The 14203-nt window shown below is 44.5% G+C and overlaps 1 protein-coding gene across 6 annotated transcripts in view; it reads left to right on the forward strand.

Annotated features, from left to right (window-relative positions):
- LOC106577493 (VPS10 domain-containing receptor SorCS2) overlaps window positions 1-14203 on the forward strand; it is a 343959-nt gene that overhangs the window by 299704 nt on the left and 30052 nt on the right. For all 6 annotated transcript variants that reach the window (XM_014155530.3, XM_014155527.3, XM_014155529.3 and 3 more), the window contains exons 8-11: window positions 1646-1735; window positions 5358-5537; window positions 7031-7177; window positions 12464-12566. In XM_014155530.3, coding sequence (XP_014011005.1) covers window positions 1646-1735; window positions 5358-5537; window positions 7031-7177; window positions 12464-12566 — 520 coding nt within the window. The remainder of the gene's footprint in view (window positions 1-1645; window positions 1736-5357; window positions 5538-7030; window positions 7178-12463; window positions 12567-14203) is intronic.

The following is a 14203-nucleotide window of genomic DNA, read 5'->3' on the forward strand; positions in this document are numbered from 1 at the left end:
GGAAGCTGAAACTTGGCCGCAAAGGGGATCTTCCAGCAAGACAATATCCTATAAGCACACATCAAAATCCACAAGGAAATGGTTAACAAAAACAAAGTTTTGCAATGGCCATCTCAGTCTCCAGACTTGAACCCCATCGGATATGTGGTTTGAATAGAAAAGGGCAGTCCAGCGCAGATGAAGGATATTGAGGATCTGGAAAGTTTCTGTATGGAGGAATTGTGAAGATCCCCCCCCCCCAATGTGTTCTCCAATCTCATAAAACTTTTTTTTAAAAGGCTCAGTGCTGTTATCCTTGCAAGTTGAGATATTGAAATGTATTGAAATAATAATAGTTTTTACCCTTATCTTTTTGAGAGAAAAAAAAGCTTACTTGTTAAACAAAATCTCTTTCTCCGAGCAATTGTATTCGTATAAAATAATGTAATTTTCTGAGTGTTTTGAGAATACAATATAGCTGAGTATTTGTATTGTTTATTTTATACAGTCTGTTTTGTTTCCAGAGCGACTTACAGGAGCAATTTGGGTTAAGTGCCTTGCTCAAGGGTACCAATAATTTTGGACCTGACTATATACTGTACACATGCAAATAAGCACACGCAGACACTGTTCAAATGCCCAGAAGCGCACACACTGAGACACACGTGTAGTAACCAGCTCAGAAGCGCCCACACATGCACTAGTGAAATGACAGATGCTCATGCCAGTGGTATGCTTGTGCCCGTGGGGTGGGTGGGTATCAGATGCTGAGCTGTATGGAAATGCAGACTCAGACAAACAGTGAGAGAGAGCGCCAGTGTTAACATTGGCACATACACCTACTAGCTTAACATCCACAGAAAAACATTCCAGCTTAACTTCCACATCGCTGGCCTGAATAAGCTGGTCTTCAGCTTAGCTCAGCAGATATTGTTCGAAGTTTGGTCATCTTGCATCTACTTTCCACCAGTGAGATCAGGGCCCCGTATTCACAAAGCTCCTCAAGGTAAGAGTGCTGTTCTAGGATCTGGCCACCCCTGTCTGGTTCATTATTATCTAAAAGGAAAAACTGATCCTAAATCACTACTTCCTACTTACCACAAACAGCCAAGCAGACGGTATTGAGCTGACACCACTGATCTCTCACAGTGCTAACAAACGTTCACACTTCCCCCATACTGTAAAATATGATGTCGATGGGCTTTTTTAACCGGGTCAGCACTCATCTTCTCTGATTGGATGATTCCACCTCAGCATGAGACAGCACAACTTCATCATTACCCAGAAGCCTCCTGCTGGGATTTGCATACTCTCTGTCTCTCGTTCTCGCTCCTTCTCTCCCTCTCCCTCCCTCTCTTCCTCTCTCTCTCTCTCTCTCTCTCTCTCCCTCTGCTGAGGTACTGTATTTCTGCTGAGCTCATCTCTCTCTTCAGGGAATAACAGATGGTGCACCTGTGGTGGTTAGGTTACTGGTGTGCACCTTTTCTCTCACCTTGTTTCTATTTCTTTCTCTCCATCTGTCGCTCTCTGTTTCTCTCTGTCTCCTATTGTCTCTTTCGCAGGTGAGCTGTAGAGTAGATCAGTCATAATGACCGTGGTGTGAGAGACATGGAGTTAGCCATTGACATGGTGTGTTTTTCTCTCTCCCTCTCTGTCTGTTACCTAGGTGACCACAGGAAACCGCACCAAGCACTACGTTTCATACCGACGGAATGAGTTTGTCCAGATGAGGTTCCCTAAATACGCCCTACCAAAGGTACAGTGCATGAAATGGAACTGACCCCAACCGTACACAATAGAAATGACATACTGTTCCCTTCATGTCAAGGTACAGTACCTTGAAATGGAACTGACCCCAACCTTGCACAATACAAGTGAAATATTCCCAATATGGTGCAATACAGACTGAGGGGCATACCGTATCTTCAAAGCAGATAGGAACCTCTGCTGTCAGTGTATGTGGCTCAGTAGACGGTGTTAGCCTGGCACTGGCTGAGTGTTATTGAACACTATTGATTGGAGAGCAGACTCTTCTGCTTTCTAGCTCACTAGAGAGAAAAAGCAATAGTCAACGTCATTTACACTCACCCACACGCATACAAGATACCACACACACTCTAGGGACAGTGTATGGAAAATAGCACAAACTACACACGTGTGCACGCTAAGCGCGCACACACACCACACAACACAACACACAGACACACACACTAGGGATAGAGTGTGCATGGAATGACTTAGATTCTACCTCCATACCACTTTGAGGGTCTTGTGTTTGATTGCTCAGGCCCTTTGCGCTCTTTAAGGAAGGGGAAACACACACACACACACACCACTCCTTCCTGCTTACCACAGCGTTTGACCGATCATTGAAGCAGGGCTTGTCTTAATAAGTACTGTATCATCCTAAGGGGATGAGAGAGAGCATGGGAAGCGGATCACTTTGATTAGGTGTCGGGGAGGCCATGGAGAGGTCTGCTGAGTCAAGTCATGATTTTCTACCGCCCCAGTTTTCCTTTCTCACTACATATTTCCTCTTAGCAGCTGATTGAGCAGATAGGCCACTCGTTCAAGTATGGAGCTTTTAGGTAAGAGAGTGCAGGATGAAGAGGATAGAGAGACTGGGAGGTGAAAGAGATGAAGTAAGCAAGTGTGTGTGTGGGGGGGCTTGTAATACATGTGTAGAGAGAGAGAGAGAGAGAGAGAGAGAGAGAGAGAGAGAGAGAGAGAGAGAGAGAGAGAGAGAGAGAGAGAGGAGAGAGAGAGGAGAGAGAGGAGAGAGAGAGAGAGAGAGGAGAGAGAGAGAGAGAGAGAGAGAGAGAGAGAGAGAGAGAGAGAGAGAGAGAGAGAGAGAGAGAGAGAGAGAGAGAGAGAGAGAGAGAGAGAGAGAGAGAGAGAGAGAGAGAGAGAGACTAGCTGTGGTTGCTGAGCTTCTTGTTTTCCACTGTGAATTATTGAGGAGCTTTTGAAAAATGCAAAACCAATCTGAGAGTGAAGTTGGGCCTCCTGAATTTATGGAGTTGTTAACAGCCTCTGTCTACCCTGTTTGTTTGTTAGTCTGAAGAGCTGCTAGACTGTGAAATCGTAGGCGATAGTCATCTCTTTCTCTTCCAGTCTCTGTTTCTCTTTCTTTCTCTCTCACTCCCTCTGTCTCTCATGCACACTTTATCTCTTCTCCCTCTCCCTCTTTTTTCTCCTTCTCTATCAACACCATCTCCAGCTCTGTATCTCTCTCACTTCTTGCTCTCTCAATATATTCCCCTCCTTTTTTCTCTTTTTATGTGTCTATAGTAACAACCTTTGTGGTGAGCCCTTTCTCTTCCAGTCTCTGTTTCTCTCTTTCCCTCACTTCCACTCTCGTGTCTTTCTCTCTCCTCACACTCTATGATGTTCTCCTCCTTTTTTGTCTTTTCACCCGTCTCCATACTGACACGCTTTGTGGCGACCCCAGGAAGCCTCTGTGAATGTGTCTTAAAGCCTGTCTCCATGGGAGTGAATGGGAGAATACTGTCTGTTGTCTCTCTCTTAGAAAGTCTGCTATGCTATGCTGTCGGTTGCCTCACAAAGCCACATAGTGACAGGTGCAGCAGAGTCTTATTCTCCCACAGAGACACATCAGCCCGCATGCTAACCGTTTGAGAGCGTCGCTCCGTTCAGTTATGGCCTGTCACCAGTTGCGTAAGTCAAATAATAAGTGAAGATGACATCCTTTTCACTCTTCCTACTGTACGTAGGCAAATCGGTGTCCCCCGCTCCCCTTTGTGTGGATGATGCTAGCTATTTCCAAATCGATGGCATTATACAGGAAATATAGCACAGTAGGTTTCTGCAAAGTAATCCTTTGCTTTGGAGTAGGATTGCACACCTGAGCACATATACGTGCTACTTTCAGCTGTCTGACTTGAGCTGCTCATCCACAGCAAATCCACATAACTCCATAGAGGATTATTCACTGGGCTTGGAGCGGTGTAAAACAAGTGGGTGGATAGCTGCTGTGAATGTAGAAGTCTTCAGGACTTGAAGTTTACAGACTCCTCAATGCCAACTCCTCAGGCTAAATACTCTGCAGGAGAGATCTGTCAACACAGAGAGGTGGTTTGCATAGACTTAATCAATGCAGGAGAGGTGCATAAGGGAATAGTGAACACACACAAACGCACACACACCTACTCACACGTAGTCACATAAACAAATGCACATTTGAGTACTTTATCTAGATCCATATGGAGGTACAAAGGGCATATGGTTGGACAGTCACACATATGCGCGCGCACACACACACACACACACACACACACACACACACACACACACACACACACACCAGGTTGAGCTACCTTCACGTAGCACAAAGCGTTACAGAGCACAACCAGCACTCTATCCCTCTCTCCCACTCTCACCCTCTGTCTTTATCCCTCCATCCCTCTATCTCTCTTCCCCTCATCTACTTTACTATTGATGACTGAAATTCTGCCCAGTAGGCATCTTATGTGGTGGCTGAGTGTTCGCCTAATTTCACCATGACCCAGATTTGTTTTACCTCAAAGAAAAACATGCCAGCTATCGTTACCAGTGCTTCCACTTACAGTGCTAGATGAACAAAACCAGCAATACGTCCGCAGTCAAGGACTTTGTAGGGAAGTTGTGCACTAGTTCTATGCAGTAGCTTGCAGATTCATTGAACCAGAGTTCATTTGACTATTGTGGTGCAGACCCATAAATCAGCATTTAAGACATATTGGGCCAGTTTCCCGACCTAGCCCAGAATTTTAAAGCATGCTCAATGGAGAGTCCCAGTTGAAAGTGCTTTTTAGTCCACAACTAGGCTAAAGATGTGTCTAGAGTGTCAATGTGTGGCGGTTCTGGACTGCTCATCACCGCTCACTTCTCCTGAAGTTTGACGTTGCCTCTCCATCTCTATTGCCATGTTAATGTAATCAGAGTGTCTCACAGGGAATGCCAACTCAGGCTCTGGAGTCTGTACATCAGCCACTCTGTTTCTAACATCTGCATAAGAGTAGAAGCCCCCCGCAAGTTATGAGTGGAAAACCTGGGTTTTTGTGAACAGCCGAAAGTGTTCTTGTACTCCTGTTTGTTCTCCTGTCACCGTTGATACAATATGCACAACTTTCTTGATGTTTCTCTCTCTCTCTCTCCTCTCTCTCTCTCTCTCTCTCTCTCTCTCTCTCTCTCTCTCTCTCTCAGTGATCTCTCCCTCTCTGTCTCTCTGTCACTCCATCTGTCTCTGTCTCTCGCTCTCTCCTTCCCTTTAGTTTATGAAAAGACTGACGGCAGATTGAAGTTGTTGACGTAACTCCTATTCTCCTTCCCTCTTCATACCACCTCCTCTCCCTCCCCCCATCAACCCCTCTCCCCAGGACGTCCACATAGTGAGTACGGATGAGAACCAGGTGTTCCTGGCTCTGCAGGAGTGGTACCAGACAGACACCTACAACCTGTACCAGTCGGACCCGCAGGGCGTCTACTACTCCATCGTGCTGGAGAACGTCCGCAGCACCAAGCAGCCTGAGGAGAGCGTCCTTATAGACATACTGGAGGTGAGTCATGTGGCGCTCCTCTGTGGCTCTGTTGGTAAGAGTGATTGCAATGCCAAAAATGAGCAATGCCAAGGTTGTGGATTCGATTCCCGCTGCAAGGTCACATGATATACTAAAATTGATGTCCTCACTACTGCAAGTCATTTCGGATAGAAGTGTCTGCTAAATGGTATTGAGAGCAAGCACCCTGCCCCCTAGCTACAGGACAGTGTTATTACACCTTGACCAATGAGCGTGGTAGATGTATGGTATGTTTCCCTCAAAACCTTAACCTTGTGTGCTTAGGTGTGAGTTGTCACACACCTGCTTTGAGGCATTATAATTTTATTGACTCATCTTTCTGCAAAACAAACGTGTATGGCTCATTTCCGTAGCGTTGTTCCCACTCACTCAACTTCCACCGTTGCTAGTCATTGCCAAGGTAACAGTGGGTAGGTGGTCTCACCTCCATGTCAGCGGAGAGCGGTGTCTGGAACGCCTGTGGCCTGGAGTGGGTCTTAAAATGGCACTGGATCCTGCGTGCCTTCTAGACAGACAGCTTACGTTAAAACACACAACGTGAATGTGTTAGAATGCCATGCATTCAGTAAGGAGGGTCCCACTATTTTTCCTGCCTCCCAAATTGGGTTTTGAAGCAGTTTTTCATTGTGTGATTGTTAGCAGTATACACACTCCTTTTGTTGTCAAAAATAAAAACACATGGGTGAGATATGTGTTTTCACTTTCCATATTTTATTCTTTTTTTTTGTTGGTTAAGCCATCATTCATTGGGTTTGTTTTGACAAGGTCTCCCGGCGGAGGGAAGTCAAACAGAGCGAGGGAAGAGTAAAGGAAGAGAGGAGGAAGTGTTAGAGGAGGAGAGGCAGTGGCCCGTGGAGCTAAGGGCCAGCACCGAAGAACTAATTTTCTCTCCTCCTTTCCTCTCCTCTCGCACCTGTAGCCCCGGGCCACACTGTCCATCACACAGAGAGAGAGAGATGGAGAAAGAGAGGTAAAAGAGACAGGGATAAAGCTGGAGGAAGACAGAGAGAAAGTTAAAGGGAGAGATGTAGGAGACAGAGGGAGAGAGAGAGAGAGAGAGAGAGAGAGTAAGAGAGGAGTAGAGAGTGTGTGGTGCGGGTACAGATGGAGACAGAGAAAGACAAGTCAGAGAGGTACACAGACAGATAAGAGTTTCGCAGATAGAATTGCAGAGAGAGATAGAGAAAGGTCGAAAGAGACATGTTGTTTAATTCCCTCTTCCCCTTACGCAGACTCTCTTGACAGGCCGCCGACTGACCCAGAATCCGCAGCAGTTACATTATAGATAGGTGTGTCTGGAGATGCCAGCTCTTCTGTGTGGTTCTGTCTCTAACTGTCTGATCTCTGAACACTCTTCTGTATCAATCCTGTGCTTTTAATAAATAGCTAGGACCCATACAAACTGATCCCAGATCAGTATTAAACCTTCCCATAATATCATAACTGAGACGTTTGTTGTAATTGGTTTCCAGGTCCGTGGGGTCAAAGGCGTCTTCCTTGCCAATCAGAAGGTGGATGGCAAAGTGACGACTCTCATCACCTATAACAAAGGCCGAGACTGGGAACCCCTTGCCCCGCCTACCACTGACATGAACGGCAAGCCGGTCACCTGCCAATCAGTAAGGAACCCATGCACTACCTACATACATTATACCAGACCTGCACTACCTATATACATTATACCAGACCTACACTACCTACATACATTATACCAGACCTGCACTACCTACATATATTATACCAGACCTGCACTACCTACATACATTATACCAGACCTGTACTACCTACATACATTATACCAGACCTGTACTACCTACATACATTATACCAGACCTGCACTACCTACATACATTATACCAGACCTGCACTACCTACATATATTATACCAGACCTGCACTACCTACATACATTATACCAGACCTGCACTACCTACATACATTATACCAGACCTGTACTACCTACATACATTATACCAGACCTGCACTACCTACATACATTATACCAGACCTGCACTAAATATATACATTATACCAGACCTACACTACCTACATACATTATACCAGACCTGCACTACCTACATATATTATACCAGACCTGCACTACCTACATACATTATACCAGACCTGCACTACCTACATATATTATACCAGACCTACACTACCTACATACATTATACCAGACCTGCACTACCTACATACATTATACCAGACCTGCACTACCTACATACATTATACCAGACCTACACTACCTACATACATTATACCAGACCTACACTACCTACATACATTATACCAGACCTGCACTACCTACATACATTATACCAGACCTACACTACCTACATACATTATACCAGACCTGCACTACCTACATACATTATACCAGACCTACACTACCTACATACATTATACCAGACCTACACTACCTACATACATTATACCAGACCTGCACTACCTACATACATTATACCAGACCTACACTACCTACATACATTATACCAGACCTGCACTACCTACATACATTATACCAGACCTACACTACCTACATACATTATACCAGACCTGCACTACCTACATACATTATACCAGACCTGCACTACCTACATACATTATACCAGACCTGCACTACCTACATACATTATACCAGACCTGCACTACCTACATATATTATACCAGACCTACACTACCTACATACATTATACCAGACCTGCACTACCTACATACATTATACCAGACCTGCACTACCTACATATATTATACCAGACCTGCACTACCTACATACATTATACCAGACCTGCACTACCTACATACATTATACCAGACCTGCACTACCTACATACATTATACCAGACCTGCACTACCTACATACATTATACCAGACCTGCACTACCTACATACGTTATACCAGACCTGCACTACCTACATACATTATACCAGACCTGCACTACCTACATACATTATACCAGACCTGCACTACCTACATACATTATACCAGACCTACACTACCTACATACATTATACCAGACCTGCACTACCTACATACATTATACCAGACCTACACTACCTACATACATTATACCAGACCTGCACTACCTACATACATTATACCAGACCTGCACTACCTACATACATTATACCAGACCTGCACTACCTACATACATTATACCAGACCTACACTACCTACATACATTATACCAGACCTGCACTATCTACATACATTATACCAGATCTGCACTACCTACATACATTATACCAGACCTACACTACCTACATACATTATACCAGATCTGCACTACCTACATACATTATACCAGACCTGCACTACCTACATACATTATACCAGACCTACACTACCTACATACATTATACCAGACCTACACTACCTACATACATTTTATTCAGAGTGATTTACAGGAGCAATTAGGATTAAGTGCCTTGCTCAAAATCAGCAGATTTTGGTTACTGGTCCAGTGCTCTTAACTGCTAGACTACCTGCAACCTTCACCAATCCAGTCCATAGACCTACATATAAGGGATTACTTCTAGGATGGAAGGAAAGAAGGATGCAGTTTTGAAGCATTGGAACAGGCCATGGTCTTTCCAGGGCTTGATGTCCATTAGTCACAAGTCATACGAAGTACGCCTATAGCCATATAACACAGACAGAGAGCGAGAGCCCACTTTTCAAATTGAACCATCACTCAATCTGTGACAGAGTTCCACATAGACAGAGATATCATCTTCATGCGTTGGGAACAGGGAGTCATAAAGACAGGCACAAAGCCAGGGAATGAGACACTGACAGACTGACACACACACACAGAAGTGTCTGTTTCCCCATATCTCACCATAACGACCGCCTATAACACAAATCAGCCGTTTTAGAACACCCGTGTCTCAGGGCGACTACGACCCCCACAACACCGTCCTTGTTTAGCCACGCCCCACCCGGTGAAACCAGGTTACAGGTCCGACAGACAGCTTTATATCCCCTGACAACAACACTGACACCCCACGGTGTCGCCAACATGACACCAGTGGTGTAACGCGAACAATGCTACGACTATACCTTCATGACATGTCTCAGAGCACACCGGAAGAGTAATGGCCATTGAACAGAAGGATGGCGGTTTTTAAATGACTGTTAAAACAATCCATGTACCTTAGATTAATGTCCGTAATCTTTGTTTAATCTACTGCCTAATAGCGCAGCAAAGTCCTTGTAAATTGCTTCTTTTTTTTCCCGTAAGTGATTTACTGTTTAGCGTTGCAAGGGCCAGATACAAGCGATTTGACTCAGTGCAGGTGCAACGTGATACCATCTGTACTGGAGCTAGGCTAGCCAGGGCAGCTAATGTTTTACTGTCATAGGAAGAGTGTAGGCTTAATGAGAGAGAGAGCGAGAGAGAGAGAGAGAGAGACCCACCTTTAAAATGGGCAGTCTTAGTCTTTGTTAGTTTAACTTTAAAAACTGCCCTAACGGCATTATCGTTATAGTGCCATGAGAGTTTTCAAATTCCTTGACGGCTCGTGAAGGAAGCATGAAAGGTAGCTTTGAAAGATGGTTCTTGTTGACGGGCCTGCACGGTCCTTTAGGGAGGCACTTAACCCCGTGTGTACAGCCAGAGTCATAGCAACAGGGTTAACGAGGAGAGACGGCATCACGCTAACATACAGGGCCATCTTATGTATGAGTCATGAATAAATAACAACACTGAGAGGAGAGGAAGACTGGAGGAAGAGCGGAAAGTGGAGAGAAAAGTTACGCTTAAGATTCATACACAAAGAGTGGTGTGAGTCACATGTAAAAACACTAAACACATACACTTTGTCCCCTCAGTCACTCTCCACTCAGATGGATGTCAACACACACACTTGCATGTCACGAACACACACACACATAATGTACACCCCCACCCGCGCACACCACGTAACACAGTCCTTGACCAATATACAGTACCAGTCAAAAGTTTGGACACACCTACTCATTCAAGGGTTTTTCTTTATTTTTGCTATTTTCTACATTGTAGAATAATAGTGAAGACATCAGAACTATGAAATAACACATATGGAATCATGTAGTAACCCAAAAAATATATTTTAGATATTAGATTCTTCAAAGTAGCCACCCTTTGCCTTGATGACAGCATTGCACATGCTTGGCATTCTCTCAACCAGGTTCATGAGGTAGTCACCTGGAATGCATTTCAATTAACAGGTGTGCCTTGTTAAAAGTTCATTTGTGGAATTGATTTCCTTTTTAATGCAATCAGTTGTGTTGTGACATGGTTGAGGTGGTATACAGAAGATGGCCCTATTTGGTAAAAGACCATGTCCATATTATGGCAAGAACAGCTCAAATAGGCAAAGAGAAACAACAGTCCATCATTACTTGAAGACAGGAAGGTCAGTCAATCCGGTAAATGTTAGGAACTTTGAAAGTTTCTTCAAGGGCAGTTGCAAAAACCATCAAGCTCTATGATGAAACTGGCTCTCATGAGGACCGCCACAGGAAAGGAAGACCCAGAGTTAATTCTCCTGCAGAGGATAAGTTCATTAAAGTTACCAAATAATTGCAGCCCAAATAAATGCTTCACAGAGTTCAAGTAACAGACACATCTCAACATCAACTGTTCAAAGGAGACTGCATGAATCAGGCCTCCTTCATGGTCGAATTGCTGCAAAGAAATCACTACTAAAGGACACCAATAAGAAGAAGAGACTTGCTTGGGCCAAGAAACACGAGCAATGGCCATTAAACCCGTGGAAATCTGTCCTTTGGTCTGATTAATCCAAATTTGAGATTTCTGGTTCCAACCACAGTGTCTTTGTAAGATGCAGAGTAGGTGAACGGATGATCTCTGCATGTGTGGTTTCCACCATGAAGCATGGAGGAGGACAGGTGATGGTTTGGGGGTGCTTTGCTGATGACACTGTCTGTGATCTATTAGAATTCAAGGCACAATTAACCAGCATGGCTACTACAGCATTCTGCAGTGATACGCCATCCAATCTGGTTTGGGCTTAGTGGGACTATCATTTGTTTTTCAACAGCACAATGACCAAAAACACACCTCCAGGCTGTGTAAGGGCTATTTGACCAAGGAGAGTGATGGAGTGCTGCATCAGATGACCTGGCCTCCACAATCACCTGACCTCAAACCAATTGAGATGGTTTGGGATGAGTTGGACCGGAAGAGTGAAGTCAAAGCAGCCAACAAGTGCTCAGCATATGTGGGAACTCCTTCAAGACTGATGGAAAAGCATTCCTCATGAAGCTGGTTGAGAGAATGCCAAGAGTGGGCAAAGCTGTCATCAAGGCAAAGGGTGGCTACTTTGAAAAATCAAAAATATATTTTGATTTGTTTAAAAAAAAAAGTTACTTCTGTGTTATTTCATAGTTTTGATGTCTTCACTATTATTCTACAATATAGAAACTAGTAAAAAATAAAGAAAACACCTTCAATGAGTAGTTGTGTCCAAACTTTTGACTGGTACTGTATGTCAAAAAAGTCCCTTAATGTATTATAATGTTCCTACTCCTTAAATGTCCCGATACAAATTCACTCAGCCCACAGAATGTCACTCCACCCGTCAGAAACTCTTTGGTTTAGCCTCCCTTGGGGATTTGGTTTGCTTAACAAACATTACAGGAACTGCTGCGACTCTGAGGATTAGCCTAATGTGCTGCGGTGTTGAGCAAAGTGATATGGGAGGGAGAGCGAGGGAGCGGGAGAGAGAGCGAGGGAGCGGGAGAGAGAGAGATAGGGAGAGATCTGGGATGATATAGCTGGGTTACACACATGGCCACCTAAACAGTAATAAACTCCAACAGACATACAGGACCCACAGTTCCCAAAACATACTATCCTTTAATTTCCCATAAACTCTCTCTGTCCTGTCTTCTAGCCTGACTGTCACCTCCACCTCCACCTGCGCTGGGCTGACAACCCTTACGTATCAGGGACCGTCCACACCAAAGACTCCGCCCCCGGACTCATCATGGGTGCAGGTGAGTAACCATGACAACCTCCACCCAGTTACATCATTACTGCAGTGGCCATGGCTACTACTGTACATTAGTATGACCAGTCATCCTGGTTGTTTAGCTTTACTTATTATTATCTGTATGTGACACTGTAATAGCTTCTGTCTAGGGTCACTAACACTAGGACCCCCTCACAGTTTGCTAGTGAACAGGCTTTGGTTAGGCCTTTTAGCCTAAGTAAGGTTTAGCCTACTTGTTCTAGTGTGGGATTACAGCCCCATTATAGGAAGGCAGTTTCTGAGCCTGTTGTTTTGATGGCTCTATGTGTTGTAGTACAATGGAGCCCTCAGGCAGATAGTGGGGCTCGTAACAAGGCTGGACATAATGCATGCTTACATCAGGCAGACACAGTGAGGGAGAACTAGTCGTGGAGCTATGTGTGTGTTCCGCAGTTCATCAAGCGCACTATCCACCAAAACCTTCCCGGAGTGCTCTATTTTTGACAAACCCACAGTATCTGGATTTAAAACATCCCACGCCTCTAGACAACCTGGATTTACCCCAGAAAGGCAGTGGGTTAGAGGAATGGAAGATACAGTGCCAAAGTACTTCAACCCCAGAGAAGAGTTCACTCAGTCATTGCTGCTTTTATTTATTGAATATTTGGCATTTCTGTGCGGGCACCCCTGGAGGAGAGCTAAAATAGGGGTCCGTAGTGAAGGGGATAAGTGGGCTGCCTCATCTCCTGAGTGAGTACGAGCTGCCTCGCCATCCCTTACATCCCCCCTCCTCTCTTCCCTTATTCCCACTGTTAAGAACGAGAGGAAAATTACCCTCCATCTGAAATGATTTGTCGGTGCAGGAGGCTTTGATCCAACAGATCGCCCCCTCCTCCCTAATTTTTACTCCTTCACTCTCTTTTTTAACAAAATGAGACAGTTGGAAGAGCATTTTCTTTCTCGACCTTGTGTTCAAAGGGAGAGCATTAATAGCCTGGAGATCCCTGTACTCTTACAAAAAAAAGGGTTCCAAAAGAGTTCTTTGGCTGTCCCCATAAGATAACCCTTTTTTGGTTCCAGGTAGAAAAGGGTTTAACCTGGAACCAAAAGGGTTCTACCTGGAACTAATAAGGTTTCTTCAAAGAGTTCTCCTATGGGGACAGCCAATGAACCCTTTTAGGTTTTAGAAATCACCTTTTTTTATACGTTTGTAGTGCTGTAACTAGGGCTGTTACGTGACCGTATTACCGCCACACCGACGGTCACGAGTCATGATGGCAGTCAAATTCCATGTGACCACTTAGTCATGGTAATTGGGCCTACCTGGTACTCCACACTCTATTGTCCCTCTAATCACTCTGACATCAACACTTCATGAGAGCCCATGAGCTCATGTTGCGCAACATTTCTATAGGCTATGCAATTGTGTGAGAAAACAGAGTGATGGCCTCTATTAAAAAGAGGAGGATCCCATCAGCTTTCTATAGACTAGGCCTACTATATTTATTTCTCAACCTTCCTAATATTAAGCACATTGCTTCTCTTTAAAACAGGAGTATAGCCTACCTGGCTGGCATGAAAATGAACCACGGGAAAAGCGTCCTCCATTCGCTATTTAAGTCCATAGATTACATTTTCTTCCTCTGCTCCTGTTTCGAGACA

This window comes from Salmo salar, chromosome 18 (genome assembly GCF_965601325.2).
Source record: "Salmo salar chromosome 18, fSalSal1, whole genome shotgun sequence".
Taxonomy (NCBI): domain Eukaryota; kingdom Metazoa; phylum Chordata; class Actinopteri; order Salmoniformes; family Salmonidae; genus Salmo; species Salmo salar.